Genomic DNA, 16,290 nt, shown 5'->3' with positions numbered 1-16,290 from the left:
TGAACTTGCACTAGAAGGAAAAATGTGACAAAGATATAACAACACGAGAACCAGTACCTTTGGAAGTCATGATGCTACAGAATTCCCAAGCCCTCATGTCTCTATGTAAGAGCAGAGATACTTTAAAAAGCTCTGGGTGGTGATACCTTTTCTTTTTTGCCCTAATTGTAAAATATGTTCCTTGTTTTTGTTTAAAACATTGTACTTTAGAGAGTGAGACAATGAGAAGGAACCTACCAGTGCATCAGCTTTGTGTTTCAGCTTCTTAGCCTCTTGCATGTAAAAATCAGCATTGTGAACACTAAAGAATGAAATAAGCTCTTTTACAAACCAGCAGTTCATCTTTTCATTTATAAACTGTATAGTATAAATATTTTTAACTATTCATTCATTTCTACACGGTGACTTGAAAAAGGCATATATATACATATATATATATATATATACACACACATATATATACATATATATATATACACACATATATATATACACACATATATATATACATGTATATATATATACACACACATATATACGTATATATATATTATTACTGATACCAACCTTGAAGTGATACTGTAACTGAACTTTGAAATATAGAATAGCCTATTAGGACAGAAACTTATATTTTCTAACCCCAGACATTACAATGGCCCAAAACATTATATAAATCATAGCTATATATTTCTCTATATAACTAAAGTCATGAATAAGAAAACAGTCTAGAGGAGAGAATCTACCTTAGAAAACAGTAAAAAGATCCAGGGTTAAAGTGGGCTAAGGATATTTATTACTGTTGATGAAGCTATGTGTATAGAATGGGTTTTCTTTTAACATTATAGGGGGTGATGTGAATGTTTTATATGGCATGACACATACATGACTCTAGAAAATCCATCCTACCCTCACCCCCAACCACTACTCCCAAAATGAGTCTGAAATAATCTGGGGACAACATACGAGTCATCAAAAGTAAGCTTGGGTCTCCTGACATTGGTGCTACTGCTGGACAGGAGGGGCAGTGCAGCCCAGGATGTCATCTCCAGGTGACTGCTATCCATAAGGCCAGAAGTGATTGTAGGGGTGATGCTAGAAATAGTAGTGGTGGTGGTTGTGGTGGTAGCTGTGGCAGTGGTGGTGGCAGTAGCTGTGACAGTGGCAGTGACAATGGCAGGAGCAGTGGCAGTGGCAGTAGCAGTGGCAATAGCCATATTGGCGACAGTAACGGTGGCAGAGGCAGCCTTTTTTGGAGCATCTCCCTCCTAGAAAAAAAGGAAGACAAATAGCTTCCATTAGTTCTGGCTTTTTTAAACCATTTCTTCACAAATGCTTTGAATGTCAAGCACAGTAGGAAACAAAGCATGAAGGAACTGCAGGGGATCTCAACCTCATAGGAAGAACAACAGTGTCAACTAACCTGGACCTCTGGGAGCTCCTAGAGACTGACCACAAACCAAAAGCACATACTGGCTGGTCCAAGGCCCCAGACACATATATAGCAGAGGACGGCCTTGTCTGGCTTCAGTGGGAGAGGATGTGCCTAATCCTATAGAGACTTAAAGCCCCTTCTACAAGGAAGAGTAATTAATGCTATACAGCTTTTCACTAGGGGATATCTATTTAAATGAACAGATTCCAAATAAATATGTTTTGAGAGAGGAAAGGGAGGGAAAAAGGAGGGCAGTATTTGAGATGTAAATAAATCAAATAATTAATTAACACATACAAAAAGAGAACATCCCCATGGTCTCTCTCATATGCAGAAACTATTTGAAAAGTGGCCTGAAATAAAAGAGGGACTATTGGTGATTAAGAAGAGTATTAAGGTAGGGCAGAGAGAAGAGGGGCATCTGACACAAAACAGGGTGAACCACATCAAAGCATGACATATGTTTATATAGAAATTCCACCATGAAGGCCATTAATTTAATTAATTAATTTTTTTAGTTGATAATTACCTTTGCAAAAGACTTGATGGATGTTTGAAGCACTACCTATGTTTAAATTAATATACATTGAATGCTTTATGTATTTGTACCTGATGATTACATAATGTATTACAGTCATGTACTATTTTGCCTTTTTCTATTAGTTAAAAATAAATTAAATTTACATTTCAAAGTTAAAGAAAAAGAACTCACATAAATATTATACAACATGAAGGGTGCATTTCCAGGACAAACTATACTGATATTTATAACATTTCCCTACTAAGTTTTTATTTCTTGTGTATCTGACTGGAGTTTGTTGAAGCATTATCTTTACCATAATAAAATTTATAAAATTTGCTTATATGTAATATAATACAAGGTATTATTATTTATAATACCTCATTGTTTGTGACAATATGCTAGGCAGTACACAAAGATAATTATAAGATTTTATAGTAGAAGAGAGTGTAAGAGTTTATGATATTGATTATATTACACATAATAAATATGTCACCCCATCCATCATAGATATTTTAAGTAATAGATGCGTCTATATCAGAAGAATGGATATATGTGGGTAATATATCTCCATTTATCAAGGTATGTATTATGTATGCTTACATGTTTATATGCATATTCAAGGTTGGATATACATTGGTCATTAATGTACTTTAGTGAGGGTGTGACTCATTATTTTAATAGCTCATATTCTTATGCTTTAAAAGTGAAGTGACATTGTGTATGGATATTGTCATTATATCATTCCATAATCAATGCTAATCGAGTTGTAGTGCAGAACACTCAAAGAGACTGTAGAATTGTTTCATTTAGAGACATTATAGTGCCTTTTAGAAGGAGACCCACCATAGAAAGTCAATCCTATTTTTTCCAACAATTCACATTTGCAAATATGAATAGTGGAAAGCAGCAACTTGGGATTCCTATTCCTGTTTAGAATGGGAACCTTGATTTAGAATTGGGCAACCTTGATTTCACCTATTTCTTTCATTCACTAGCACAGTGGTTGTCAGCCTGTAGGTCATGACCTCTTTTACAGGGATCACCTAAGATCATCTGCATATCAGATATTTACATTATGACTCAGAACAGCAGCAAAATTATAGTTATGACGTAGCAACAAAAATAATTTTATGGTTAGGGATTAGCACAACATGAGAAACTGCATAAAAGTGTTGAAGCTTTAGAAAGGTTGAGAACCACTGGCTTAGAAGATCAGTGCCTACCACATAACAGTTTCTGTGTTTAGTATTATGGCAGCACCTTTCCCACCCTCAAGATCTGAAGAGATTGAACCAGAGGACACCCAGCGACTTTGAAATAATAGAGAGTTTGAGTATTTCTATACAGAGACATGCTTGGTTCTTCTGTGCCTATTCTGCCCTTGTAACCTTCCTTTGGGAAAGTCACACCAGTTGAACTACATTAACTTATTTTTACTTGACATCGTATTTCTTCTAAGATACGTACATTTATGGATATCCCTTTGAAAGTAGCACAGAATTTGCCTTCACTTCTTTTAGGTTTGGTAGAGGTAATTTGTCCAGCCATGGAGATGTTTTTGTCTTGATTGAAGAGCCCATTGTTGCCACTGACATTTCTGCGACGTGGAGGGTCCTCTGCCAGTGGGGAAAGTGCAGGAGGGAACAGCTTTTCTTCTTTTTTCCTGTTTGCTCTCCTGGATGAATTTCTGTGGAAACAAAAAGTATAGGGTGCCATAAAGTTTCATCTAGTTTGATTTGGAAGTTTCATCATTATTATGGTCTCTTAAGCTAAAGTGATGCATAACGGGATGATTTGTTACTGTTTGAATATAATGTATATAAACACAGAATGATACATAGAACAAACTGGAAAGAATCTTGCTACATACATATGAATATATGTACATGTATACATCCCGAAGACTCATTCTGTCTGAGAAGCAGAATCCTGTGACAAATGTAGATACTTAATGAGAGTGATACAATGTGATATCTGAAACCTATCAAGATTATTGTCAAGTAGCTGTTTTATAGAAAATACAATGTAGACTTCAACCCCTTTATTTTTCATGATACTCTCTTCTAAGACTTAAACAAACAGTCCAGCAATAAATGGCACAATAAACAATACATTCCACATTTAAAAGAAATACTATGTATATACACTAAGAAATAAATTACACCCTAAAGACTAGTGTAAAACATTATAAATTGGCTTTAAAAATGCTGTATGCCAATGCCAAGATGTAAACATCCATTCACCTTAAATTGTTATATTGAAGTGCTGATGTAATATACTTCAAAAAACCCACTTAAAATATTCTTTGGTGATATTGACATGAGACATATACAGTACTAAAAGTACCCCCATGCTTTTAAAGTGATTTATCTGCCCATTAAATGGGCACCATCAAACAGATTGAGACTTCAAATAAAACAAAACAGCTAAAATCTTATGCTAACTGCTTTACATGGTAATTGGGTCATGGATTTTCATTTTAGTTACTGTCTTGGGCTAATCAATGAAGATTACTTGAATTTTAATCTTTTCTTGGACAACTAATATTACACTGTGCAGCCATTTACTTTTCATGATTATTGACTGCAATTTCAATAGCAAATTAAGTCAACAAGAATTTATGTTTTCCTCTTGGTCAATTTCAGTCAGTGTCTAGATATATAGATTTGCTGTATCTCAGAGCAACAAATCAAGGATGAACAAGCATTCAGGTGTTCCAATTTCCTGAAAGAGACATCAGTGCAAGCTCCTTGTTTCCCTTTACTGTGCGATACATATTTGCTGATTATAGTAATACATGCCCTCTTCCTCATCTTTTGTCTCATTCATGTGGCTCTATTATATTGCCATTTAGTGAAACTTTTTAAAAGTGAAAATATTTCTACCATTACCTTAAGTGACTTAAAATTAATATAAAACATTTTCTAATTATTTTTAAAATTTCTTTGAAATATTAGCCATTTAACTACTGTTGTGATGCCATATAAAGTGACAGTGAACATATGGACCAACAGGTTTGCTTTTTAGATTTCTCTTATGTATATTAGTATTTTTTCCTGCACATATGTATTTGCTGGTGCCCAAGGAGGTCAGAAGAGGGTGTTGGATTCCCTATAACTAGAATTACTACAGGAGACTCTAAGTCACTATGTGGGTGCTAGGAATCAAACCCAGATCCCCTCCAAGAGCAACAAGTGCTCTTGGCCACTTAGGAACTGGTTTAGCCATGTATCAGGACTCTTATCCATGAAGAATATCCTCCAACAATAGAACACATAAAGTATAATAATTACAATGGTACCTGACCTTTGATGATACACACACACACACACACACACACACACACACACACACACACACAAGAAAACCATTGTTGTTTCTCCTATTATTTGTAACCAGCACATCCCCTACTTGAACTGGCTAAGAGGTAGTGGGGACTGCAGGGTGAATAGCTGGTTTTGAGAGGTACTTGATCACAAATTGGATGTCAGTACTTTCCCATTTTCACCTGACCTAATAAATGGAGAAAAAGTCCATTCTTGCAATAGGTGCAATAGGCACCAGTATCATAGTACCTTTTTTATCTACCCAGTAGCAAGATGGAGGTTTTGGATATTTACTAATTTCATTGACAAAAGACATCCAGGGTTTTTTTTTTTTTTTCTAAGAAAGCTCAGTGTGATTGTTTTCACCTACAAGATTATTTTTTCATATTTGTGTCCATCTTTTATAGGATAGAGGACAATAGATCAAAAGAATATTGCTATGGCTTTGTCAAGTTCTAAATGTGGCGAGAGACTACTCAAAAGAGCTTCCTTTGCGTTGATGGGGTAAATCCAGTTGTCACAATCAGATATAGCATTTTCACAGGTTTAGCATATTCATTTATAAAGGATTTTTCTCTTGGAAATTTTTAAGGATTTAGAGCAAAGGGTCGAAGAACAAGGGAACAGTTAAAGATTGCAAGAGGGGTCCCCAAAGAAGACCCCTAAGGCACCAATCTTCCTCATTTTCTTCAGTTCCAAGGACTTGGTGCTGACAAGCATAAGAGCATGTCAAAGCCCCTATCTGAATGATAAATTCTCCCAGGGAAATAGTAATTTCCCATTTACTGTAAGAACAGAGTGCATACAAAGCCTGTGCATTAGAAATACCATTTTCTCAATCGAGAGTTACTTTACTCTTGATAGTGACTTTTTCATAAAATGGAGTAACAATTACCTGGCAAAGTTGCTTAGTAAAGCATTGAAGGTGTGGCACTCGTCCACTACACTGTGGTCTGCCTTTTATCTGCAGGTGATATGAACTGGGCTCAGTCTGGGAACTAAGGAGGGATTGTATCATCACTGTGCCACTTTATCTTTCCTCCAGGAATGACTATGTTTGAGCATCAAGATCCCTGCTTCCTCATATATCTGGTCTACACTCAGCAAAAGAGATTCCAGTTGCTTTGCTGGGTTTCTTTTTCTGAGAACTATGTTAATAGATATTTTAAAGACAGACTGCACCAGAGACTACATACATATGTCACAAATAGTAAGTGATGTTCAGAGTGAGGGGCAGGCATCTTAGGGATCAAATGTTGCCATGTGGAGCAGGTCTAGCAATAAGGAGTCTGTTTCTACCTTTCATTTCAAAACAAGAAGCCAGACACATTCAAGCTGATAACTTCTTTCCAACATCTGATCTGTGGCAGATTGATGCTGTATCACTGATGTTAAACAGTAATCTGTGAAATCAATTGTTAGCAGCACTTGTCCAGATTGCCTCTCTGCTTTGGGCTGCTAATAGACTCCAAAACTGGGCTTTTATGGGAGTAATCTCCAATGTTGAATGAATTTATTACAATAATTACACAGACAGAATGTCTCGAGTAGCTGACATGATTGTTAGTTAAGTAATATTTATAAAACAGAAAGGACTCAGTTATAATGCTAGAAACAGAGGGTTAGACTTCTCTGGAGAAAGATGATGTTCTTTGACTGGCGAAAAGACTAGGATTCTTCCTGCTTAATTTTGGAAACTTGCCACAGAGAAAGAGGGAGAGGATGGGCAGTTTGTTAGAATCAATATATCTATCTCTACCAGGCTTTTCTCAATGCAGAACGGCCTTCATGGGGGTAGAGCACAATTTCCCAAACATGTCATTCTCCTGACCTCTGTAGAGGCAGGATACAAGGACTAGTCTAGCTTTGTATTAACAATAGGAAATGGCATTTAAAATATCATCCTATCAAGAGAAAGAAAATTGTCTAGTCATCATCAGGACTGAACCTTGGCCAAAAGATTGATCTCATTAAAATGATATGTATTTTCTGATATTTTCTCTTTTTAATTCACTTTTTTATATTTTGCTTGGTGCAGAATGATCCCTGTGGTTAATTTTGATGATTGCTCTGAGTTGTAATAAAGAAATGGTTCTTAAAAGCTCATATTCACCCTAATCATGATAGCCCATATTCTGTTCATAATTCATGTTAGACCACTTACCAGAGATCGTTGTCAAAGCTGGATTAAGCCACTCTTGATTCTAGCCTGACATTCTAATGAGACAGGAAGCCCCCAATATACTCAAACATGATGTTTTTTAAAAGTTAAAACAATCACACAAGGACCCAGACACTGAAACAGAAAACTTACTCTCTAGTGCTGGGAGGCTTGTGGGGCGGGGCTGGCGAGATGCAAGGGGGAAGCAGGCAGATAGTAGTGTTGTCTTCCAGGCGTTGCTTCTTCTCAGGGATTTTCTCTGCAGCTTCTGTTGGCTTTTACAGGGAAAACATATACAGATATATATTCAAATATACCGTACATCCAGATAAGCATCTCTCTCTCATTTCTCTCTCTCCCTCCCTCCCTCCCTCCCTCCCTCCCTCCCTCCCTCCCTCCCTCACTATCCCCTCCTCTCTCTCTTTCTCTCTCCCTCTCGCTCTCTCTCTTTCTCTCTCTCTCACACACACATACACACACATACACACAAATTGAACAAGACAGTTTGCTTCTAAGTTGGGGACATAAGTGTGTTCCTTTGATCAGATAGAAAAGCAATCAACCTTTCTTGTCTAGTCCTACCAAGAAGTTAGCATATGAGAGGTTTAGACTTTAATGTAAATATCTGATTAACCTGAAGAGGCCATATCCTATAGCTAGACAGAAACCCCATTTGGAGGGCTAGAAACACTGACCCACCCACAAAACTTTCAACCCAAAATTTGCCCTGTCTGCGAGAAAATCAGGCATGGGGTATAACGCAGAGACTGAGGGAATGGCCAACCCAATAACTGGCCCAACTGGAGATGCAACCCATGGGCAAGCACCAATCCCTAGCAGTATTAATAATACTCTTTTATGCTTGCAGACAGAAGCATGTTGTCCTCTGAGAGACTCCACCCATCAGGTTACTCAGAAAGATGCAGACACCCACAGCCAAACAGTGGATGGAGATTGGCGACTCTTTTGGAAGAATAGGAAGAATTGTAGGCTCTGAAGAGGATTGGAACTATACAGGAAGACCAACAGAATGAACTAACCTGAACACTTGGGGCTCTCAGAGTCTAAACTACCAATCAAAGAATATACATGTGCTGGACCTAGGCCTCCCCACATATATGTAGCAGATGTGCAGCTTGGTCTTCATGTGGGTTCTGAACAATTGGAATGGGGGCTATCCTAAAAGCTGTTGTCTGTCTGTGGGATATGTTCTTCTAGCTGGGCTGCTTTAACTGGTCTCAGTGGGAGAGGAAGCACCTAAGCTCTTAAAGACTTAAAGTGCTAGGGTGGAGGGATACCTGGGGGGGGGGGCTACCCTCTCAGAGAAGAAGGAGAGAAAGGATAGGCAAAGGATTGTGGGAGGGGATGAGCAAGAGGGGAGCAGTGAGTGGGATATAAAGCAAATAAGTAAAAATAAATAAATAAATAAATATCTGATTAAAAATTGTATGGCACAGAAACCTTATAACAAAAGTGAAGAGAATCTATAATTTTCATGCACTTCCCTCATCAATAGTGCCTTTACAAAGTGATAGTTAAGAAATGAACATTGTAACATCAACATGACATGAATTCTGTTTAAACAACATGAGGCTTGTGGGTGGCTTATAAAGGCTGTCTATATAAAAAACAGCATGTAGGTGAAAGGAGCATGTGTCAAGCCTTTAGTTCTTAAATGTATTCGTTGCAGAGGCATATTTTCACTCTGTACTGTTCTCATCAATAAGAAAGAAGAATCAAAGCAGGTCAAGAGTCCCACACTTCATATTCAACAGTTCTGGAATCCTTTCATTGGATAGATTAGTACAGGACTCAATAGAGAACACTAGGAATTTTCTTCAGGACTCACCTGCCTCCTAGAATTGATCTGCCTTCAAACAGTCCCGTTGAGGCAGCCCCTCCAGCTTGCCAATCACACAGCATTCTGATTGTTTCATTTCCCTAGTACTCTCAATTCCTTCCTATTCTTTTTTCTTCTTGTATCCTCTTGACATCTTGGAAGGACATAGTTCTTAATATGCCCCTCTTAGTCATAGTCTTGTAGAATTTTCACCCTTCTCAATGCTTGACTGTCTTCTTGATGTTCAATGTCATGCTGCTACTCCATCCGTTCTACTAATATCCCAGGAATCTGCAGTCTCTCAATACCATATAGTCTCCTAGTACTTTCTTCCATCTTAGTGGTCCCCAAGTTTTATGGTTTCTAGTCTCCTAGCATTCCCCAGTCTCCTATTCCTTAGGTATCCTCAGGACATTCTTCTAATACTGTCCAGTTGGTGGTGAAATTGTGTGCATCCTAGCACTCCCTAGACTCTTAGTGCAGCCATGTCTCCTAATACTCATTTGATAGTCTCCTAGGACCTGCCTGTATCCTGATGCTACCCACACTCCTAGTGCTGCCCAGTATGCTAGAGCTCCCATCTCTCACTGCTCCAGTATCTCCTAATGTGGTCCAGTCTTTTAGTTCTCCTCACTCTCCTAGTGTTCCCTAATCACTAATACTTGTAGTGGCTAATGAACCTTATCTCTTACTATCTCCTACTTATTTTGCAAGCATTGCAAAAACTGTTAGCTCCCTCATGTCTTTGTATACTCCACTCTCCAAGTTCTTGTCTCTAACCTATCCCTAGATCCCTAATGTTTTCTAGTTTCCCAGGATATGCAGTCTCCTAGAATACCCCAGTAAACAAGCACTCTCTATGTTCTAGCATTTGCCCAACTCCCAGAGATCTGCATGTAGTCCACTGTCACTGTTAACTGTCTAGGAGCATTCCCCTGCTCCCTAGTTTTGCCAGAACTTTGTATTCCCTGTCTTCGAGCAGTCTGCAGTCTCAGAGGGACTCACCACTAGCTAAGACTTTTTGTCTTACACGACCCCTCAAAGTTCCAAATATATTCTTTTTTTCTATCACTCCAGCCTTTAATGAGGTCAAATCTACAACTGCTCTTCAGTCTACAGTATGTTTGGATGAAATCTCTTTTAGAATCAAAGTTGTCCCTAGCCATGTTGTATTTTCTGAAATCTATGGTATCCCCTCTTCAAAGGTTCTCAGTATCCTGGTATTTCTCCTCTTTTAGTATTGCCTGTCTCTCGTGATCCCATTTGATAGGGCTCCTTATGATCCTAGTATCTCATAATCTCCTAGCATGAGGCAATCATCAGTCATGGGACCATTACCTACAACTCTGCTGTCCCTGAGTGCACCACATGTCCTAGTCCTGTCCTGACTCTGAACACTCCTCTGGCTCTTAGCACTCCCCTGTCTTTGAGCATTACCACGTATCCCATCTCTCTTGGCCTATGAATACTCCCATGTTTCTTAGATCTCCTCTGTGAGTGTTCTCATGTGTCCTAGCACTCCTCTGTCTCTGAGTGCTTTCCTGTCTCCTAGCAATACTTTGTATCTAGGTGCTCCCTCAGGTTCAAGGAACTCTTCTGTCTCAGTGTTCTTCTGTCTCTTAGTACTCCTGTGTCTTTGAGTATTACCCTATTACCAAGCACACATCTGTCTCTGAGTACCCCAATGTCTCCTACCATTCCTCTGACTCTAAGTGATCCCCTGTGTCATAGCATTCCTTTGTATCTGACTAAAACCCTGGCACCTAGCACTCCTCTGTCCCTTAGTGCTCTGCCTGTCTCCTAGCATTCCTGTTTCTGAGTGATATCCTGTCTTCTAGCACCCCTCTGTCTCTGAGTGCTCCCTTGGCTTTTAGCACTCTTCTGTTTCTGAGTATTACCCTGTCTTCTAGTACTCCTCTGTCTCTGAGTGCTCCCCTGTCACCTGGCACTCCTTTGTTTCTGAGTATTTCCCTATCACCTAGCACTGCTCTGTCTTTGAGTGCTCCCCTGTCTCCTAGCATTCCTCTGTCTCTGAGTGCTACCTTTGTCTCCTAGCCCTCCTCTGTCTCTGAGTGCTCCCCTGTCTCTTGGCACTTGTCTCTCTCTGAGTGCTCCCTTGTCTCCTAGCACTCCTCTGTCTCTAAGGGCTCCCTTGTTTTTAGAACTCCTCTGTCTTGAGTGATCTCCTGTCTCCTAGCACTCCTCTGTCTCTGAGTGCTCCTATGTCTCCTAGCACTCCTCTGTCTCTGAGTGCTCCCCTGTCTCCTAGCACTCCTCTGTCTTTGAGTGGCCCCCTGTCTTCTAACACCCCCTTGTCTCAACACGCCACCATCTCCTAATACTCTGTATCTTCTACAGCTCCTGTTTCTCTTGCACTTTTCTCTCCTTGTATTTATCTATCAGGTGGTGTTCTAGTTGGCCTGGCATTCCTTAGAATTTCACCATGCCTGTGCAACACTTCTTGGTTTCAGAACTTGTCAGTGTCCCATAGCATCCACAGTTTGGTGGTGTTTCCTAGTAGCCCTCAGTCTTATAGCCCTACCCAATGGACAAGAGCTCCCTTAGGTAAGTATTCCTGCTTTCTACTATTGCCTATGTCCTAGTGTTCTCAAGTTCCACCGTCTCATGATGCTCATTTGTTTTCCAGGGCTCTAAAGTCTCCTACTACTCCCTGGTCTTCTAGTACTTGCCTGTGTCTTAGTGCTCCCCGGTGTCCCAAGGCTTCTTCAGCTCCCAGCCACTCCTTATTTTCCTGCTTTCACTTATTTCATAGCCTTCCCTATATGGTCACATTTAGTCTCCTACAACTCTCTATTCACCCACCACTCTCCTTTCTTCAGCACTTTTCAGACTACCCAGGATCCCACAGATGCCTTTTGTCTGCCTTTTCTGTATCCTCATGCCTTTCCTTCTCATATCACACCCCTGTATCCTGATATTTCACTGTTTTGTAGGTACCTTTAGTTTTCCCTACTTTTAAAGCCCCTAATTACAGGAGAATGCAGTCATTTAAAGCACTTCATTCAATAAGTAACTATTGTCTGAAGGTAATCTGTTTTTTTTTTTTTCTAAGCAACAGGAGCAATAGCCACATTCAAGACAACCCCAGCTGGAGCGAAATGAGATGTGGGGATGACAATGGATTAGGAGTTGCATCTCCAGGCTGCTATGGTGCTGTGAGGAATACTATTAGCAAGACAGCACCACAGTGAATTTGATTTTGAAAAACTATGCCAAGATAAGGAGATAGATCAGAAAGAGTTTATTAGCTATAAACCATATACATATTTTATTGGTAGAGGTAATTCTAGATTTCCTCTTCTGGTGACCCTATGAGCCTAGAATTGATACCAGGGTTTCTTCAGATGAGAGTTTCCAAGAGTAATCCTTTCAAGTATGCCACTAGTCCTAGAATGTATATAAAACTTTAGTGTGGTAGATGCAAAGATACCCCAGGATAGCTGACTTATGAATGAATTAATATTTGTTCAGAGAAATGAATAGATACAGAATATGCCCTTGGCCATTACGGGCTGAGAGGCGCCCTGCTAATGCTGAAGTAGTAAACTGAGCAATAATATAGGAGCCATTGACAGTGGGAACAAACTAAGGCATTTACTCCAGTGACTGCATATCATAGCAAAGGGGCTTGTTTGTATTCTTATTTCATATATATCATAATTTCTCTTATTCCATATCAGCTACACTTACTAATGGCTACCGCACACCCTGATAATTCCTAACACCATGGTCATATGCCAAATATTTTATCCCTCTTAGAAAATGTCATTTCCTTTACCAAAGCTAGCAATCCTCTGCCATTGCTCTCCTTTAAAAAAGGACTACAGATAGCTTAAGTAGCCTCTGTTCACAACCATATACAGACTTCATTGGACAACTCACCTTGTGCTTACGCTTGCCCTTAGGGGCTGGTTTTTCCACAACTGTGGTAGCAGTTTGACGCTTGGGTTTAGAGGCAGTCTCCTTGTGGTCTGTTTTTGCAGGTGCTGCTGGGACTGAATTTTGGCCAGGTACTCTAGAAAGTAAGTCGAGGTCAATCTTCACCCAGAGGTTTTTTGGATTTTCATGATCCCGTAGAGGGGACAAAAGCTCAGTTTGCATAGCAGGAGGTGGTGAAAAAACTGTCTCCTCATTACTGGTGGATAAGGTGTTGTTGTTGCTGTTGGTGGTGGTGTTGCTGCTGGTCAAGGTACTAAGTGTCAGGCTGGCATTAGAAGCTTCCTTGGATTTAGAAGTATTACCTCCGGGAGCAATGCAAGGTGGCAGTACTTTGATCTGCAGGGTCTCTTCCTGGTCTGTGTTGGAGTCAGATGTAGATGAATCTGTTTCAATGAATTCTCGGGACTTGGGGACAATCTTCCCAGGCCCTCTATACTTCTTCTTCTCAGTGGCCAGAGGAACATGAGGCCTTGGCTCTTTCCTAGGCACTGGTTTGTGGGCAGTAGTTTTGTTGCGGCTTCGTGGTGGCTCAGGAAGCTCCATACTTTCTTTTTCTTTGGGAGTGCTGCTGGTAATATTTGGTTTGGGCCAAGTAAACTCCTCAAAGCTGGTGTTTTTCTCAACTTTTTTGGGCTGTTTCTTTCCAATTGTCCTTTGAGAAACTGTGTCAACTGATGTTGACAACTTATGCTTCAAGGCCTTTGTTTCTGAGGTTTTCTGTGTGGGCCTTGGTCGAGCTTTCTCCCTAATAAAACTGAGGAGAGGCCTTTCTTTGGGTACAGCCACAGTGTGGCTAGGGTTTGGTTTCACTTTGACCTGAACCTCCACTGGTTGTATTATTGGAGGAGGCAGAGAAATGGTCTCCGTGGGTGTCTCGTTTTGGCCACAAATAAATGACTTGTTCTGGGATGTGACTTTGTTCAGCCACTTGTCTAGCTGCCATTTGTTGGTTGAGGGTGGCTCAGGCTGTAGATTGAGAAACAGTAACAAGGATGCATTTTACACATGTAGAGACTTTATAAAGACTTTCTTTATAGTGACTATACAGTGCTAAGGAATTATTAGACAGTGCAGGCTAGGACTGGATTTACTGGAGTACTTGCCCACTGTGCATGAAACTCTGGCTTCCACTCTCAGAACCATATAAAGCAGGTGTGTTGTAGATGTAGAAGAGGATCAAATGTTCAAGGACAGTTTTAGTTACATAGCAAGTTTCAGTTTGAAGCTATTTTGCCCTACATGAGACCTTGTAACCAACCAACCAACCAATAGCAAAAAATCAGACGACCTTGAACTTTAAGTGACAGTCCCCATACATAAACATATAAACATTCTTTGAGAAATATACTTTTAATGAAGATTAAAAGATTTATTTTCCCCTGTATCTGACTAGATAAAAAGCATATAACTACAAATCAATCAGTTTATTTTTTTAAATACTAGTTTCTATCATTCCTTCAAAAATAGTCTCTCTTGTTAGCTAGTAAGTAAAGGATTTTTCACAAGGAGATGCTTCAGACTATAACCAGGGGCTTCAGAGAGAGAACTCTGTTCCCAAAGGCTTTTGCTAAGAATCATTGATCCACCACTTGGTGCCAGAGGTTATGGTATCTGTTCCTAAAAGGAAATCTAACTGTGTGTTCCTAAAAGGAAATCAAGTGTGTGTGTTCAGAAGGAAAAGATTTCCATCTTCAGAAATACTAGGGTTTACTATACTGTGATTCATTGAAAATACTACCACCTTTGTGTTTTTACTGGATGATCAAATAAAGTGATTCTCTCAAGCCACTATGCTTTCCTAAATATATGGGCACTAATCAATTTATGGGGATGTGTATGCAGACTTTGGCATTCACTATGAAGCGATAGAAATGATATATCTAATTCACATGCTTGATATTCAACTCTGATTTCTACTGGTTAAAATAAAAAGCCACCATTTTTATTTGAAGGGCTCTAGTTCTGAAAGCCACAAAGTATGTGGCACCAGTAAATAGAAGATGGCAGAACTAAAAACGAATTAAGTAGCTGTGATCCCTGCTCACAGAAAACAATAGCAGGTAACTACTAAGGAAACTCTCAGCTGCTACTCTTAGCAGTGAAGTGACAGGGTTAAAGCTAGTTTTGGCAGTATACTGATCTGGGTTTAAGTCCTTACTTTATTACTGTATATCTGGGAGATCTTGGGGTAGTTTTGGCTTACATTCTCATAAACATACATTGCCACCTATAAAATGTCCTATAGTGTAAGAGAGTAGAGTATTGGGTTGTTAGTAAGACTGAATGAGAAAATGTAAGTCAAGTGTCCAGCACAGCATTTGCTATTTTTAACAGCAATAAAATGACTACTGCCTCTATTATTCCTTTCTGGTTATTGAGAAAAAAATGTTTAAAGAGCCATAAGATGAATTTCCTTGTTGTACCACACGCAGGCTCAGGGAACCGGAGCACTTTAGCCAGAGGATGGAAAGGGGAAAACTAACTCTTCTATTTCAGAGTTATTGTTCTGGTGTTTTGGGGATGCTTGGCTAAACATTTCGTAATTTATTATTATCTGGCACATGATGCAAATTGAAATAAAAACATGTGACTTCTTGAGCGCTGTTTCACCATTACAGAAAGGCATATTTCTCAAGTCTTCTCTGCTTAGTATCTATTTGCCACTTTAATAACTTTAAAGTAAAGTAGGGATGGCATCTTCAGATCTACAAGTGGGTCTTGACTGGCTTTGTTGGTTCACTCAGAAAGGAAGCTGCAAGGTTCATCATTCCTATACTAGTTTTATGTGAGATGAGGCTTGACGCTCAGAGTAGCTTAGTGATTCCCATAGGAAATCTGTCCTACAGCAAGCGACCTGTCCAACTTAGAGTCACACCAAAGGGATCTATGTATGTTATAGCATACCCAAATATACGTTTAAAAGAAACATCTTATTTATCAAGTCTCTGGCTACTTTTCTGAAGTAACTATTGTACTAAAGTACTCTGACTGGTGATGCATCTGGCATGGACCTTATGCACCAGCACATAGATGGACCCCGAGGCCTTG

The 16,290-nt window shown here is 39.5% G+C and overlaps 1 protein-coding gene across 4 annotated transcripts in view; it reads right to left on the bottom strand.

The window, feature by feature from the left end:
• Aff2 (ALF transcription elongation factor 2) overlaps positions 1-16,290 on the bottom strand; it is a 450,392-nt gene that overhangs the window by 20,139 nt on the left and 413,963 nt on the right. For all 4 annotated transcript variants that reach the window (XM_034485864.2, XM_034485865.2, XM_076919068.1 and 1 more), the window contains exons 10-14: positions 13,186-14,208; positions 7,596-7,717; positions 3,423-3,642; positions 964-1,265; positions 238-301 (exon numbers count right to left, since the gene is read on the bottom strand). In XM_034485864.2, coding sequence (XP_034341755.1) covers positions 238-301; positions 964-1,265; positions 3,423-3,642; positions 7,596-7,717; positions 13,186-14,208 — 1,731 coding nt within the window. The remainder of the gene's footprint in view (positions 1-237; positions 302-963; positions 1,266-3,422; positions 3,643-7,595; positions 7,718-13,185; positions 14,209-16,290) is intronic.

This window comes from Arvicanthis niloticus, chromosome X (assembly GCF_011762505.2).
Source record: "Arvicanthis niloticus isolate mArvNil1 chromosome X, mArvNil1.pat.X, whole genome shotgun sequence".
Classification (NCBI taxonomy): Eukaryota; Metazoa; Chordata; class Mammalia; order Rodentia; family Muridae; genus Arvicanthis; species Arvicanthis niloticus.
The sequence above is the reverse complement of the archived record's forward strand: the minus strand, read 5'-3'. Positions and strand labels throughout refer to the sequence as shown.